Consider the following 15328-nt stretch of genomic DNA (forward strand, 5'->3'; position numbering starts at 1 on the left):
CATTTGTATCTTTTCCTCAATTTCTCATCTATCTAAACTTGAGAAAAGCTTCAGGTTTGTCCTCATAACTAAAATATTATATGTGCTAGGAAAAAAGGTATAACTATGAAATAAACTGGTTATCTGAAGACAAATGTCCTATTTTTGTCCCTTTCAAAGAGGTAATACAGTTTGTACACAATTACAGTCCAATGAAGATTTGTTTGCATGAGCAGTTCCAGTGCTGAAATATCAAAAGCCTTTTATAGTCCTGAGAATAATTATATTGCACACCTGGATTATAAGCAGCAAATGTAATTTTTAATAACAGTCTGAATATAATTGATTAAAACAATGCCAGACAGTGTTGCAGTAAAACTCAATGAGGGTTGCTTTGGTCACTGCTGCAAAATAATCTAGATCACTCCCATGCCCTTTTCTGGAATAATGCACCCAGTTCTGTCCAGGCACCCTGTCAGCAACAGTGCCATGTCCCTCAATCTGAACATGCAGTTTGTACTACTCCCAAACAAAACAGCCTGACATTTCTCAATTATTTAATGAGCTGGTACACAACTAGTTTTCCTTAAAGAGGTAAATCCCTGAGCAGAGCACAGCATTTCAGTGTACAGGGTCAGCAGATGCTGACTACAAGTACATGGAGGTTCTCATCAGGGCTTTTGGGGAATATTAACAAGTTTTCAATGGCTTAGAGTCTGTGCTTGAAGCCAGAAAACTCATGTTTCAAAAGCCAGAGAGTTTTTTGAAAAGACGGACATTTACTAGTTGTGTGACCTCGGCAAGGTATTTATTAGTATCTCTATGCCTAAGTTCTTCGTTTATAAAACAGGGATCCTACTGGCACCTACTACTGAGCATTAAAGGAGATAGTATATGCGTGGCACTTGAAACAGTGTTTGGCATTTAGTAAGTATGCAATAAATGATAGTTTTCATGATCGTAATCACATTATCCTCATCAGCCTGGAAACTTTTTCAAAAACTATCTGTATGCAAACTACCTTCCATCCAAATCACCAACCTAATGTTTATTAAGACTGTCCTACTTTACCATTGAATAAGGAATGTGGATGTGTAATTACTACATTTATCCTCAGCAATAGTCATTGCTTTGGAATTGGCAAAACATTCTTTTTGCATATCATCCCTTCAAATTTACATTTTGCAAAACTAGAGCAAAACTTTGTTTAATGTAAATATTTCTTGACATACCAATTCTATACATTGTACAAATCGTCTTCATTTAAACAAAGTTGGATTCTGCTATTGCAATTCTCGTGTTTTGTTAATTTTATTAAAATGTAAATTTGCCCCATCAGTCCTGGTTTAGCATTTGCAGTTTATTAACAGAGAAAGAAATAGTTAACATGAGGTTTAGGGAAAAGAATGTAGAATTCCTTACTGAAAGACTATTTCCTACAGTTGACCAATATTTTTCTCATAAAGAGCAGCAGAACCTCCTGGGAAGTCTTGGGAGAAGGGAGGACTCACCTGATTGTGATAAAAACCAGGCACACCTAGTTTACAAGCCTCTAGGTTGAGAGGTTCTTTAAGATTGTTCATAACACAGCACTGACGAGGCCAGGGATAGTCAGCATCATTATTCTCAGTCCGGAAAGCAGACGTGTATTTTTGCCAGTCTGATGGACCATTTACGCCACAGCAATTGTCCTGTCAGTAGATGAGAGATACAAAATTCTCTTTCATGGTCCCTACTAGAGCCATCAATGTAGCAACTGACAGTTTGTAGAGAAAGAAGATACAGAAAGTGTACCGTATCTTATATTTACTAAGAAATCCCCAAATGACAGCTGAAGGTATTGATAACTTACAACTTACATTTTACAGTTTGTAAAATACTTTTTACACTTGTTACTTTACTAGTCATTAGTGAGCCGTGTAGCCATTGACATGTTACTTAAACTCTCTAGGCCTCACTTTCCTTAACTGTAAAATTGGAATATAGTACCTATCTCATAGAGTTTTTTTAAGGCTTAAATGAGTTAATATACTTAATGTGCTCAATACAGTGCCTGGCTTATGGTAAACTCTTAATAAATGTTAATTTTGATTGATACTGCACTAATATATTGATATAACAATGTGAGAGAGGAATAATTATTCTGATATGTCTGCTATATATAATGATATATATACTATTCTGATATATATAAATGAAAGAAATGATAGAAATTAATGGTCAGAGAGTGGAATGTTCTTAGTGGCACAGCTGTTGGTGGTGGCATGCTGGCTATGGTCATGGAAGAGGGTGGAGGTGGGGAGGAAGACAAAATCTTTGGAATGGGGTAGGACAAGGAATTGTGAGACTAATGTTGCTGAGTCATCCATGTGGCTGCTGAAGTTTCTAGGTGGGATATCAGGAGTGTGACTGAAGAGGTAGACAGTGAGATATTGAAATCCCTAATGAAGGCAGGAGAACAACTGAGGGTAGGGAGGCTGGTAAGTAATGACAAGGAGGGATAAGGGGTGATGTAGATCAAGGAAGCAAATAGTATGGCAGCCAAGGGGAGCAAGAAGGACACCTAGCCAATTTCCAGGTCCTATGGTACATGGATATGGAGGAAAATGAAGGGCAGGTAGTACTCCCAGGAGATAGCCGAATTTCCAATGAAGCAAGAAAAAGATACTAAAGAGTTCATAAAAGGAGTGGTGGCTATAAGGGAGTTTGCTGATGACAGACTGTAAAAAGTTGGTGGTGGGGTGTGGAGTAGGAGCAGGGGCCAGTGAGAAAGCTGGGTCAGATTGGTAGTTATGTAGAGGATAACAATTTGTGTACAGAGGGCAATGTGGGGGTGATGGTGGATATTCTGGAAGACTCGGACTTTTGATGGCATTGGAGATAAACATGGACAAAAACTATGATTGCCAGTTGGAGAAAATTAGGTGATCAAATCAAGACATAGTGCCTGGTCCTTGGCACGACCAGCTCACAGGAGTTGTGAAGAGGTACCAAAAAGGTGAAACAGGCAGTAATTACCCCTCAAGTTCACTGTGGGGTAGAGAAAATGTTTTTCTTTTAATGTAAATGATACCTGAGTTCTAAGAGGGAGAGTATATGATTAATCTAAATTTCTTGACAAAATCATTCCAACAAATGTAAGCTAACCATCATGGCTTGAAATAAAATATAGGGTCCCACTGAGTCATGTGTATGACACACATGACTCCCACCAGTAAATAAAAATGGCATCTCCCCAAGACCGCAGGTCTTACCTGGAGCATGAGCCTGTCCCAGGTTTTGGTGACTCCGTTGTTTTTCCACTGGTCATCATTGTTTGGAGGGCTGTTGTTTTGGTACCTCTCTAGCATCTGCTTCAGGAAGAGGTTGGGTGTGAACTATAGTAGGAAGAGGCAACACAAGAGGGAGAGTTAGCACACTGATTTTCAAGGAGAGGAAAATATTTTTCTCTGTCTGTTCCTGGGGACACTGAACATTCTCTCCTGGAGCAGAACTGTACTCAGAGGCACCAAGTACAGCTGGCTGAGGTTGGCGTGAGTCCCCATGCAGAGAAGAGACTCTCATCTTAAAAGAAATCACTATGAGGTCAGGGGAACACATACTATAGGGTGGCTTAGGCTAGGGAAACAGAGAATGGGAGAGAAAGAAAGATGTAGAATTGAGAGCAAGTCTTAGTTGAGGTAGAACAGAGATCCTCCCATTGGAAGGCCCATGGCCATGGCAGAGAGGTGAAACCCACAGGAGATTATACACTTTTGCCCTGGGAGTCAGGCCATCTGGGTTCAGAATTCTTGCTCTTTCAGTTGCCAACTATGTCACTTTAGACAAGTCATTTTACCTTTCTGTCTCATTTTTTTCATTTCTAAGATGACAAGAGTGATAAGAGTGATAATGCCTATTTCATAGATTTATGAGGATTAAGTAAAATGATATATGTATTATTACTGCACATATTGGATTGCCTGGGCACATAGTAAGGGGTTAATACATGTTGGTTGTTATAATGGTGATAATTCATATTATTTTGCTTTTTGAGGTTGTACTCACAAAGTCTCGTTGTGTTGCTGCTGTGATACAAGATGCCACTTCAAAGGCATATACTATAAACATCAGAATGAAATACTGGAAGGGAAATAAATGAGATAAAAGAATTACATTTACCCATCAAAGAGCGACTTGCCCAAATAATTATGATTTCTCAGCAAATGTGTCATATAATCATGTAATCATTCATGTAGTTATTCAACAAACCCTCATGGATCAGTGGCTTGGATTGGGGCTTGGTGCTAGTCAGCTCACTTCTCTCCTTTTCTCCAGAGAACAAATAGTCATTGAATACAGAGCTTCCTCAGTCCAGTTTCCTGAGTTTCTATTTTAACTGGGAAAAACAAGTACAAGAGAATGAACTGGTGTGATGTGTGCGCACACACACGTGAGTGTGTGCATTTACATGCATGTGCATGCTCAGTGAGTGGCAAGAGAGTCTTAGTGTATCACACACAATATAGGGCCTCATAAATCCCCTTTAATTTTGGAATTTCGGAGAAATTTTCCTTACAATTTGCTGAAAATTTAGAATCACAGAGTTCAGAAAAAGATGAACTGGATAATGTTGAACATCTAGGGTCTTTCCTAACAAGCATCCGGTCTCATCAGAGGAGAGGCAGCCTCCAAGTGCAGAGCGATTTGTGGGTGTTCTTTCACACGCACCCACGCTCAAAGTACATTGGCTCAGTTTAGTGAAATGGCATTTGCTGTGTGTGGTAGTGGTGTTGTGTGTGCGCGAGCATGGGCACGTGGGTGCATGTGCACGTGATGCCTCCACATGACAGTGACCCTATTTCTGGCTGGAAAATATCTGAACAGTAAATGACCTCTGAATCTGGGATGGAGTGTGTTTGCAAGAGTTCCATCTTTGCCTTCCCCAGCCTTGCACACACTCTTGGGAGAAGGGACACTGTGGTCAGTGTCAGCAGGGCATGCAGGGAAAACTGTCCTCCTCTTTGGGTATGGGAGGCTCTCCAAGCAGGACCCTCTGTCGCCCTCACTAAGCCCAGAATAAAGCTCTGGCTACAGTCAACAGCAGGAGCACCTTCAGAGGCCCCAGAACATTTTTTCCTGTATTAGCTGCTGCCTTGCTCCTTGCCAAGAGCTTTGCTGGCTCCTCGTAAAGACGCTCCAGAAAGGAGGCATGCAGTGAGGTGTTTCCTCCTTTAGCCCCTTTCCCTCCCCAGCTCAGTTCTCCTGGCTGTCAGGCATGCACATGGCTGGCCCAAAGTGAGGCTGGGATGCGAGTGAATTTGTCTTTAGGAACACCTGTGTCTCCTCTCCCTTTTTCCTGTATTCCTTTCCCCACCCACCAAAAGTGGATACTTTTGCCCTGGAACTTACGCACACTAAGGAACCAGAGAATGTAAATGTTCTGTAATCCGCTGGAACCAGGACAATGGTTAGTTCAAAGGAAGAATAAACTAACAAGCACCTTACATGGCTGGACTCATTCTATAAAGGGGGAACTGAGGTCCTGCAGCATTTCAATAAAAGGGTTATTTCAGGGGTGGGGATTGGAGGCGTGTTCCATCATAGTGTGAAACTGCTGCCCTAAGTATTGGGGCAGAGAGTAGGGGTCCAGGCCTAACACTGAGGTTTCTCAGCTCTGCTGCCTGCAAATTTGCTTTCATCTGCAAAGGCAGGGCATGGTCTTGCTGTCTGTGGTTTGGGGCAGAAGCCTCTCCTTGATGCACAGAGTTAAAGCCCCCACAGGCAGGTATGAGCTGAAGGCTCACTCTACAGTGGTGCTTATCAAGGTTTTCTGGGGTCCCTGAAAAGCAGATTGGATGATAATGTGGGGAGTATAGGCTATGATAGAGGATCATCAACCTTGAGCTCAAAAATCGTTGAAAGCTTATTCTTTCTTTTAAAAATGTATGCATATTTTGTATTTTATATCCTAATATATTAATGCCTAATTAATATCAAAATGTTTTAAACAACTTGTTGCCAAGAGAAAAAAATCTAATGAATGAATTCTCAGTGTGTCTCTCCTTTGGCCTATATAGCTCCTAGCTGTACCTACTGGGTGTATGCAGACACCAGCTGTAGGGGCACAATATGGAAAATACTCATCAGGTTACCCTCAGGTGTCTCCCCTTTGGCTTCTCTGTACTGGAGCCTTCTGGACTTGCAATAGCGGAGGGCATCTTTGCCTCCATGTGGACAACTTCACTGCAGGGAAAGTCTTCCCCTCCTCACCCCTCATCTGGTACTTCCTGCTCCCCAACCGAAAGCCAAAGCATTGCTCAGTGAAGAAGAAAGAATCCATTACAATTGGCTCAGGGAGACAACTCCGGAGAATTTTGAGGTCTTACCGCCAGAAGAATTTTCCTGCTGGACTTCATGATGCCTACAACGCCTAGAACAGACAGGCAGAAGAGGCAGATGCCCACAAATATGCCGATCCAGGCAGCCCCATAGATGTCATCGTTGTCGGTGGCTTCAAGCAGTGGGTAGAGGCTGTGTTGGTCAGATACAAAGAAGATGCACTCCGCGGTCAGGGCAATGCCGCAACACTGGGGGCAAATGAAGGGTGGGCTCCATCAGGAGTGCAGCTTTGGGAAAGGGGGTGGAGGGTGGGGAAGGTAAGAGTGACTGGCTCCCTTTCCCATACAGGCTTTATGCAACTAATCTAAACTCCCCATTGCCAGGAAATCAAACAACAACTTCCATCCTCCTAACTGGTTGCATACATCCCTTCACATGTTATTGTGTCTATTTAGTAACAGACCCACACAATTTCAGACCATCCACAATGTCCTTGGGGCATGAATCACTCAAACAATGCCTTCTGGTATGAGAATGATCTCCCCCTGCCCTCATGTCATGACCCACATTTCTGGGTTGTAATATTTGAGCTGGTCCTGGTCATATTTATCAATGACAACTGAGAGGAACCTTGCTGCTTCTCTTTGCCAACACTCACATTTTATAGATGAGGAATCTCGGCCTTGAAAGGTGATGGCCAGAGTCATATGGGGAGTCAGAGGGAGAGCTGGGCCAAGAGCTCTGGACTCCAAAATAAATGTTCTTCTATGCCACCAGACCCACACAGTGTGGCCTCTGTATTATTCTTACACCCTGGTACTGGCCTCTGTGTGAGGAGAACAAGATGCAAGCATCTGTCCCAAAAAACCTTTAACAGCAGAGTCCCATGGAAATCAAACCAAGGTGACATAGAAAAGATACAGTGAAGTGTGTTCGTAGTCAGGGTGTTTAGACACTGACTGTGGTTGGCATGACTCCTTTTAGATACGTATATTTTAAAGTTGGGAGGAAAATATCTATTTTTTCAACCATGATCTTTTGACATACAGTTAAATTCTAGCTAGCATATTTACTAACACATTTCTTAAAATGAAGCAAAAATATAGGAAGCCAGTAATTACAACATTATTTTCCTTTAAACTCTTACTTTTGATTAATCTAGAGTTATGATTACAGGAAGAGCAGAATTTCCTGGAAAATAATCATTACTTACACCAATAATCACATTTCCAAAAATCAGCAGGCCCTGGAAGCAACGAACAGTGGAGTCATCTTTGGCCATCTTCAGGATTTCCCACAAGCTGAAGGCACTGTTGAAAGCATTACCAAATAACTGCTACAGTTTCTGTAACATGAGTAAACCATGCCATTGCGTATTGCCTCCTTGTTCCCAAAGCATCCAAACCAAAGCCATATAATCTTTTAGCAATGAAGGATATTTGATTATTGAGCTTAGTAATCACATAACTTTTATAAAGAAGGAAAAGAATATAGCCTTCCAGAGCCTGGTCAGTGCCTTTCAGGAGTTCTTTCAGGCAAGGAGTGTGCAGAATGCATCCTTCTGAGTGGTGGACTGAGCCCCGCAAGGTGGAAAGCACAAGGGGTAGACCTGAGGTGGTGACTGGGCAGGGCCAAAGCACACTGAGGGTCCCTGGCGTAGCCCTCACTGCCCTTGGTCATGACAAATGGAAACCCAAAGGGTAAACTCATGGCCAGAGTTAGTGGTTGCTTCCCATGTGGACTGTAGGCTGCTTTTAAAAACTATCATTTTCTGAGTATTTTATTATCTTCAAAGAAAGAGTTGGCAAATAAAAAAGTGCCCCATTGTATATGAGGGGAAGTGAAAACGGGGACTAGCATTTACTTCCTTCTGCCAGGTGTGTGCCACTCTACCAGGTGCTTTGCATGCACGCGTCTAATTCTCATAACCCAGTCAGGTGGAAACAGAAGAAAGGTGAGGAGGCCCCATTTTGCAGATGAGGAAACTAAAGATTAAATTGGTAAATTAAGTTCCCTGGGGTCACACAACCAGTAAGTGGCAGAGCTAGGCTAGAGACCTTGGTGTGTGTGACTCCAGAGTCCACGTGCTTCCCCACAGCCCACAATGACTCCCAGAAACTATGTATAGACTTTGGTGCCATACACAGCTGAACATGGGTCTTTCACCTCCCTGAGGATTTTCTGGAAGGAACACAGAGGTAAGCGTGTGGGTCAATCACTTGGGCTTCCGCACTTGAAGCACCTTGAGAAAAGCCATCTACAGCTCTCAACATTTAATCAATTCATGCATTCCTGCTGTAAATAAAAAATGTATTAAATGGTTCAATATGCATTCTGAGGCATACAAAGACATGTAAGGGAGATTATTGTATTCTAGGATTTTTTGCGTTAGTAGGGAAACTAAGATGCATTCCCACACCATCATACTACACGTAGTGAGACGGAATCCTGTGGGAGTCCTGAGGCGGGAAGATGTAGGTCTTGCAGGATGTGTGTGGTTTGATACGTAGAGTAGAGGTGGATATGTGTGGGAGTGAGGTGGGGTTGTGTGACATTCCAGGTAAAGAGAAAGGGAAAGTTAGGGAGTAGAGACAGAAGAGCAAGGTGCCCACAAGATAGCAAACCAGTCAATTTGGCCAGAGTCTTAGTTTTGTAGGGTAGCAGTGGGAGGCAAACCTTCTGTTTGTCTCAAGCCTTGATAAATTTTAACCTCATTTTTACGCTGTAAGTATTAACAACCTTCCAAGTAAGTTTAGACATCTCTAAATATTTTCCTTTATCTGTTTACCTGGGTAGCTGTGACAAGTTGAGTTAAAATTTATGAGCATTTTTGGCTCAGAATTTGGCACACAGTGGGTACTCAATTCATGTTTGCTGGAGAAATGGAAGAATCTGGGCCATTGGATCTCTGTGTAGTTTCTGCTTAGAAATGCCATTCATTTCTTTCTGCTTAGAAATTTCATTCATTCTTTCCAGTTATTGTTGCGTGTTTGACTGCACAAACTCCCCCAAGGGGGAAACTTACTCATGTAGCTGGCTGAGTCACATTGTAAAGTTCATTACTGGTATGTACAGACATTATTCCTGACCAGTTGGGTTAGTATCTAAACTAGAGACCAAAGTAAATAGACTGTGAAAGGTAGGAGTTCAGATAACAGAAGCATAGAGAGGAAAGGGCAGAAATCAGTAGAGGCCAAATTCAGCACCGATATCAACTCGTACTGATTCTGTATTGTGTGAAAGAAGACAATTTCTTCTTTCAAGAACTTTATTATTATTATTTTTGTTATTTTTTGTGACAGAGTCTCGCTCTGTTGCCCAGGCTGGAGTGCAGTGGCATGATCTTGGCTCACTGCAACATCCGCCTCTCAGGTTCAAGCTATTCTCCTGCCTCAGTCTCCCCAGTAGCTGGGACTACAGGTGCCCACTGCTACACCTGGCTTTTTTTTTTTTTTTTGTATTTTTAGTAGAGATGGGGTTTCACTATATTGGCCAGGCTGGTCTCGAACTCCTGACCTTGTGATCTTCCTGCCTTGGCCTCCTAAAGTGCTGGGATTACAGGCGTGAGCCACTGCGCCTGGCCTCAAGGAGTTTAAAGTGCAATTACAGCATGGGTTCAAAGCAAAAATGACTGTGCACATCAAGGGGACAAGGAGGGCTGTGGAGAAGGACAGAGGCAACACTGAGGGGCTTTATTGGTCCAGAAAGGAACTGCAGGGGCCCCAATCAAGGGAGATGGCCTGGGTGACCCAATTATGCCCCGTGACATACAGATTTCCAGAGATGACTCTGCCACACACAGTTTAGACAACGGGGAAAGAGCAAATGAATATTCTATGGGAGAATTGCAGGAGTCAGAATTAGGGTGGAAAACGCAGATAAAAGTGGAAGAAAAGAAGGAAGGTAGAAACTTGCTCTGAGCAAAAAGAAAAGCATAAATTGAAGAAACCTAGGCAAGGACGTGACAGAAAATGCCAGGGAGGCAGCCCAGCTGTGGGTTGGTTATTGGAAGGTGGTAATGTATCGGTGGGCAAGGTATTCTGAATTTTCTGGCCACTAAAATGTTCTCCTTTTTCACTATGCATTCTCTTCTTTTCCCTTAGGCCTTTGGTATCAATGGCACATGATAATTTAGCTACTCCTGTCTTCCAGGATAAGGAAATAGTGATGAAAACTGCCGTTTTATTGGGCACTTACAATGCTCTTGGCACTATGTTAGGCATTTGATATTTATCTTCTCAACAGACCTGAGAGATGGGTATTTCAGGTCTGCATTTCCTATTGCTGCTGAAACAAATTGCCACGAACTTCGTGGCTTAAAACAACAGAAATGTATCTTACAGTTCTGGAGGGCAGAGGTCTAAAATGAGTCTCACCAGGCTAAAATCAGGGCTGTGTTTCTTCCGAAGGATCTAGGGGGAGAATCTGTTGTCTTGCCATTGTTTGTATAAAGAAAAGGGACCGGGCATGGTGGTTCACACCTGTAATCCCAGCAGTTTGGGAGGCTGAAGCAGGCAGATCACCTGAGGTCAGGAGTTCAAGACCAGCCTGGCCAACATGGCAAAACCCCGTCTCTACTAAAAATACAAAAATTAGCCGAGCATGGTGGCAGGTGCCTGTAATCCCAGCTACTTGGAAGGCTGAGTCAGGAGAATCGCTTGAACCTGGGAGGTGGAGGTTGCGTTGAGCCATGATTGGGCCACTGCACTGGGCAACAGAGCAAAACTCTATCTCCAAAAAAAAAATAAGGTAAGCTTGGAGAGATTAATTTGCCCAAGGCCACATTGCTAAAAAGTGCAGAAGCTGAGACTGAAACACAGGTCTGCCTGGCCCCAGATCATTTGCTAAACACTCTACAGTTTATAAAGTCTTGCTATATAACAAATGCTTTCAGTAGAAATAGAAACACCTGGAGTGGAGAGAACAGACATATTTCCCTGCTCAGGAGACTCCACCTTTGCAAAGGTCAGAAACACTAGGCCTTTCTTCACTCACATCTCCAGCTTCTTGTCTCTTTAGCCCCTTGACACAATGCTCATATTTGCATGTTTCCCCCAAACTCAGTGCTGTACCCACATGCTTTTCCAGAAAACCTGTCTAGATGCATCAGAAATCTACAGCTCATCCACCTATCCCCAAGACCAGAATTCTTAGAAGTAAAATGTTCAATGTGCAAGTCAATGAGAGGTTAGCATTTCATAGCTTCTACTTGGCCACTTGTATTTTAGACTAGACTGGTGTCCAGAGGACCTAAAACATTTGCTGCATCCCCCAAATGGCCACAAATGTCAAGAGGGAGCCAAGTGTAGGCTTCCAGTGGCTCACAGCGTAGTCTAATGTCTAGTATAATGGTGACCGCACTGGACTTGGCATCAGAATGCCAGAGTTCAAGTCCCAGCTTTGTGCTGTCATTATCATTGCTGTGTAAAGTTGGACAATGTTTTCCTTAGTGTCTACTTCCTCATTTATAAAATTAGTAGACTACAACTTGTTAGATGGGGTTGCTGTGATCACTAAATGAGATAAAAGATACAAAAGTAATAGGTAAGCACTAAGATTGTTTACACATATAAGAAACTATTAATTATAACCAGAGGATATTTAGGAAGGGCAGGGTATTGGGTTATGATTTTGTTTTATGCATCAGTGACCCCAGGGGGATAGAAGGGAGGTTTTAACAGTGACTGGTCTCACAGCCAAGGGCTCTTAGATTGAGGAGAAGCAGACTTCCTTCCACCTTCCCTCTGTTCACTGCATAGGGGTTGCTCTGCTCGAGGGACCGGGAGGCTTACACAAAGATACCCATTTGTACTTCTTTTTTATTTTCCATAGATGAATTCATGAGAGAGAAGGAAAAACACTTCCTAGTTGTGCTTGGGGTGCGGCCAGAGTCAGGTACCAAGCTGCACATCCACATGGGAGGGGCCCGCCTTGCATGCCATTAGCATTCCTGAACAGTTAACACTCGCCACTGGGCCTCATCCCTCTGCCTTTGGCCAGCTCTAAGGCCTCTGCCCCAGACTGCGAGGTGATACAGAGATGGCCCCTGAGGTTGTCCTTGTCCTGGGGCCACTTTCTCCCTGACACAGACATTACTCAGAGAGGATTCTGCTCTGCTGCCCTTTTGCATTCTTTCCTCCCATTGCCAACCTGTGAAGGGCATCCTGCACTTTATTGCAAGAGTCTCCAAAGTAGGAGGAGGCATTTGGAACCCTGTTTTATTTGTCTTTCTAGGTCCAAAGTGGCATAGTACCTGACATATAGTAGGCGCACTCAATTATTTTGCTAAATAAAAGGATAAAGTAAATAAATAAATGTTTATTTGAATAAATGAGTGTGCAGATTAATAATTTGCCTAGAGCTTTGTTGAAGAGCAAGTTAGAGAATATGGTGAAGTGGAACGAATGTGGGCTTTGGATAGACCTGGGTTTGAATCTTAGCTCTGCCACTTACTAGTTTTGTGACCCCAAGAAGTTACTTAATCTTCTTGAGCTTTATCTTCAAATGAGTATAGTAATACTTAACTTCAAGGGTTACTATGAAAATTAAATGAGAATATATGTGAAGTTTTAATACAATATTAGTTACCCAATACTAATTTTGCTTATTTTTGTCTTATGAAGGAGACAGACTAGAGCTAATAGCCCAGTGGTTGGTGAAGGTACCTAAAACCAGTGGTTTATTATTATTATTTTTGTTATACAGAGCAACATTTTCAAAGGAAATAGGGAAATATGATTTCAGTAGGGAACTCTATGAAATCAGATCAGAATGGTACTTCTCTGGCTGAAATGAGAGTAGGAATCCTGGGCTCACAGAGCATCTTCTCACCAGCTCTAAACCTCCTAAACACATAGCTAGCCCCAGAGCAATTGGAAACTACTGTTCTAGAGCTAAAGGAAAGGAAAGAAATAGGCAAATTACTGAGCTCAGAAGACAGTTACCCAAGAAGTAAGAGGACACTCAAAAGTGATGTTGAAAAACTGGTCACAACGTGTAAGCTGACCTTACAAAGCCTGTGTCAAAGACTGCCCCCTGCCCCCCATTCAATGGAAGACGTCTAGAAAAGTCCTGGAAAACTGAGACAAGTGAGTTTCCTTTTATAATACATTAGCTGGATGGATCTTCAGGAAGAGCTGCTTTTTTGGCACACTTAGAGGAAAGGTGACACAATTTCTACAAAAGGAAAAGATCAGCCCTGGCTGATGTTTAGGGTTCTTTGAAGATTAGTAAATGCCTGTGCATAGGGGTAGAGTAATGCACTTTTTTTAGGTTAAAAAAGAAAAGCTTTGACACAGTTCCACACTAATGGATATTTAAAAAAAAAAAAGACATTATGAATTTGTTGACCTTTCCAGAGAGGATAGGCACGGAGAAAGAACAAAAGAGAAGGACAAATGGTGACTTCTCTACACACAGAATATAAACTGTGGTGTTCTCTAGGGCTTGGTAGTAGTTTTGCCTTTGTTAATAACTTCTTGAGTTTTGTCTCTGCCTGCCTGATAAAGAAGTATTGTAATGAACACCTTGAGCTGGTTAATTTTGTGTGTCAACTTGGCTGGGATATGGTGTTCAGTTGTTTGGTCAGATATCAGTCTAGATATTGCTGTGAAGATAGTCTTTAGATGTGGTTAACATTTAAATCAGTAGACTTTGAGTAAAGCAGATTACCCTCCATAACATGGCTGGCCTCCTCCAATCAGCTGAAAACCTTAAGGGCAAAAACTGATGTTTCCTGAAGAAGCAGCATTTCTGCCCTAAGAGGACTGTAACATAGAAACTCTGTCTAAGTTTTCGGTACGCAGATTTTAGGTTTAAGTCTGCAACATCAAGCCAAGCGTGGTGGCTCACGCCTGTAATCCCAGCACTTTGGGAGGCTGAGGTGGGCAGATCACCTGAGGTTGGTAGTTCAAGACCAGCCTGACCAACACGGAGAAACCTTGTCTCTACTAAAAATACAAAATTAGCTGGGTGTGGTGGCATATGCCTGTAATCCCAGCTACTCAGGAGGCTGAGGCAGGAGAATCGCTTGAACAGGCGAGGCGGAGGTTGCGGTGAGCTGAGATTGCGCCATTGCACTCGTCTCAAAAAAAAAAAAAAAAAAAGCCGGGCGCGGTGGCTCACCCCTGTAGTCCCTGCACTCTGGGAGGCCGAGGCGGGTGGATCACGAGGTCAGGAGATAGAGACCATCCTGGCTAACACGGTGAAACCCCGACTCTACTAAAAATACAAAAAGTTAGCTGGGTGTGGTGGCGGGCGCCTGTAGTCCCAGCTACTCGGGAGGCTGAGGCAGGAGAATGGCGTGAACCCGGGAGGCGGAGCTTGCAGTGAGCCAAGATCACGCCACTGAACTCCAGCCTGGGCGACAGAGCGAGAGTCCATCTCAAAAAAAAAAAAAAAAAAAAAAAGACTGCAATATCAGCTCTTCCCCAAATTTTCAGGTTGCCCACCTGCTGTATAGATTTTGGACTTGTCAGCCCCCACAATCACATCACATAGGTTAATTCCTTAGAATTAATCTCTCTCTCTCTCTCTCGTTCTCTCTCTTTTTCAACAGGGTCTTTGTGTGTCACCCAGGGAGTGCAGTGGCACAATCATATCTCACTGCAGCCTTGACTTCCTAGGCTCAAGTGATCCACCTGCTTCAGCCTCCCAAGTAGCTAGGACCTCAGGTGCATGCACAATGTCTGGCTAATTTTTAAATTTTTTGTAGAGAAGGGGTTTCACCATGTTGCCCAGGCTGGTCTTGAACTCCTGTCCTCAACACTTGGCCTTCCAAAGTGTGGGGATTGTAGGTGGGAGCCACCATACATTGCCTCTATCTCTCTTTATGTATCTCCTTTTGGTTCTATTTCTGTAAGAACCCTGAGTAACACACCATCCCAATTGGGATTGATATATATTTTTGATAGAAGCACATATGATCATTTTCTGATATCTCCTGATACCATTTTACCAGTTCCCACTGCCAGCCCCTAACCTCTGGATCAGATGAATTAAACATTTTCTGTTTCCATTCCATACAGTG

At 42.9% G+C, this 15328-nt stretch overlaps 2 protein-coding genes across 2 annotated transcripts in view; one reads left to right on the forward strand and one right to left on the reverse strand.

The window, feature by feature from the left end:
- Positions 1-15328, forward strand: part of B4GALT4 (beta-1,4-galactosyltransferase 4) — a 116722-nt gene that overhangs the window by 45224 nt on the left and 56170 nt on the right. The window lies entirely within an intron of this gene.
- Positions 1-15328, reverse strand: part of UPK1B (uroplakin 1B) — a 29741-nt gene that overhangs the window by 9203 nt on the left and 5210 nt on the right. Inside the window, exons 2-6 of the mRNA XM_003261846.3 lie at positions 7514-7610; positions 6348-6548; positions 4027-4101; positions 3234-3356; positions 1491-1670 (exon numbers count right to left, since the gene is read on the reverse strand). Of these exons, the coding sequence (XP_003261894.1) occupies positions 1491-1670; positions 3234-3356; positions 4027-4101; positions 6348-6548; positions 7514-7582 (648 nt within the window). The 5' untranslated portion in view covers positions 7583-7610. The remainder of the gene's footprint in view (positions 1-1490; positions 1671-3233; positions 3357-4026; positions 4102-6347; positions 6549-7513; positions 7611-15328) is intronic.

Source organism: Nomascus leucogenys, chromosome 21, assembly GCF_006542625.1.
Source record: "Nomascus leucogenys isolate Asia chromosome 21, Asia_NLE_v1, whole genome shotgun sequence".
Lineage (NCBI taxonomy): Eukaryota > Metazoa > Chordata > Mammalia > Primates > Hylobatidae > Nomascus > Nomascus leucogenys.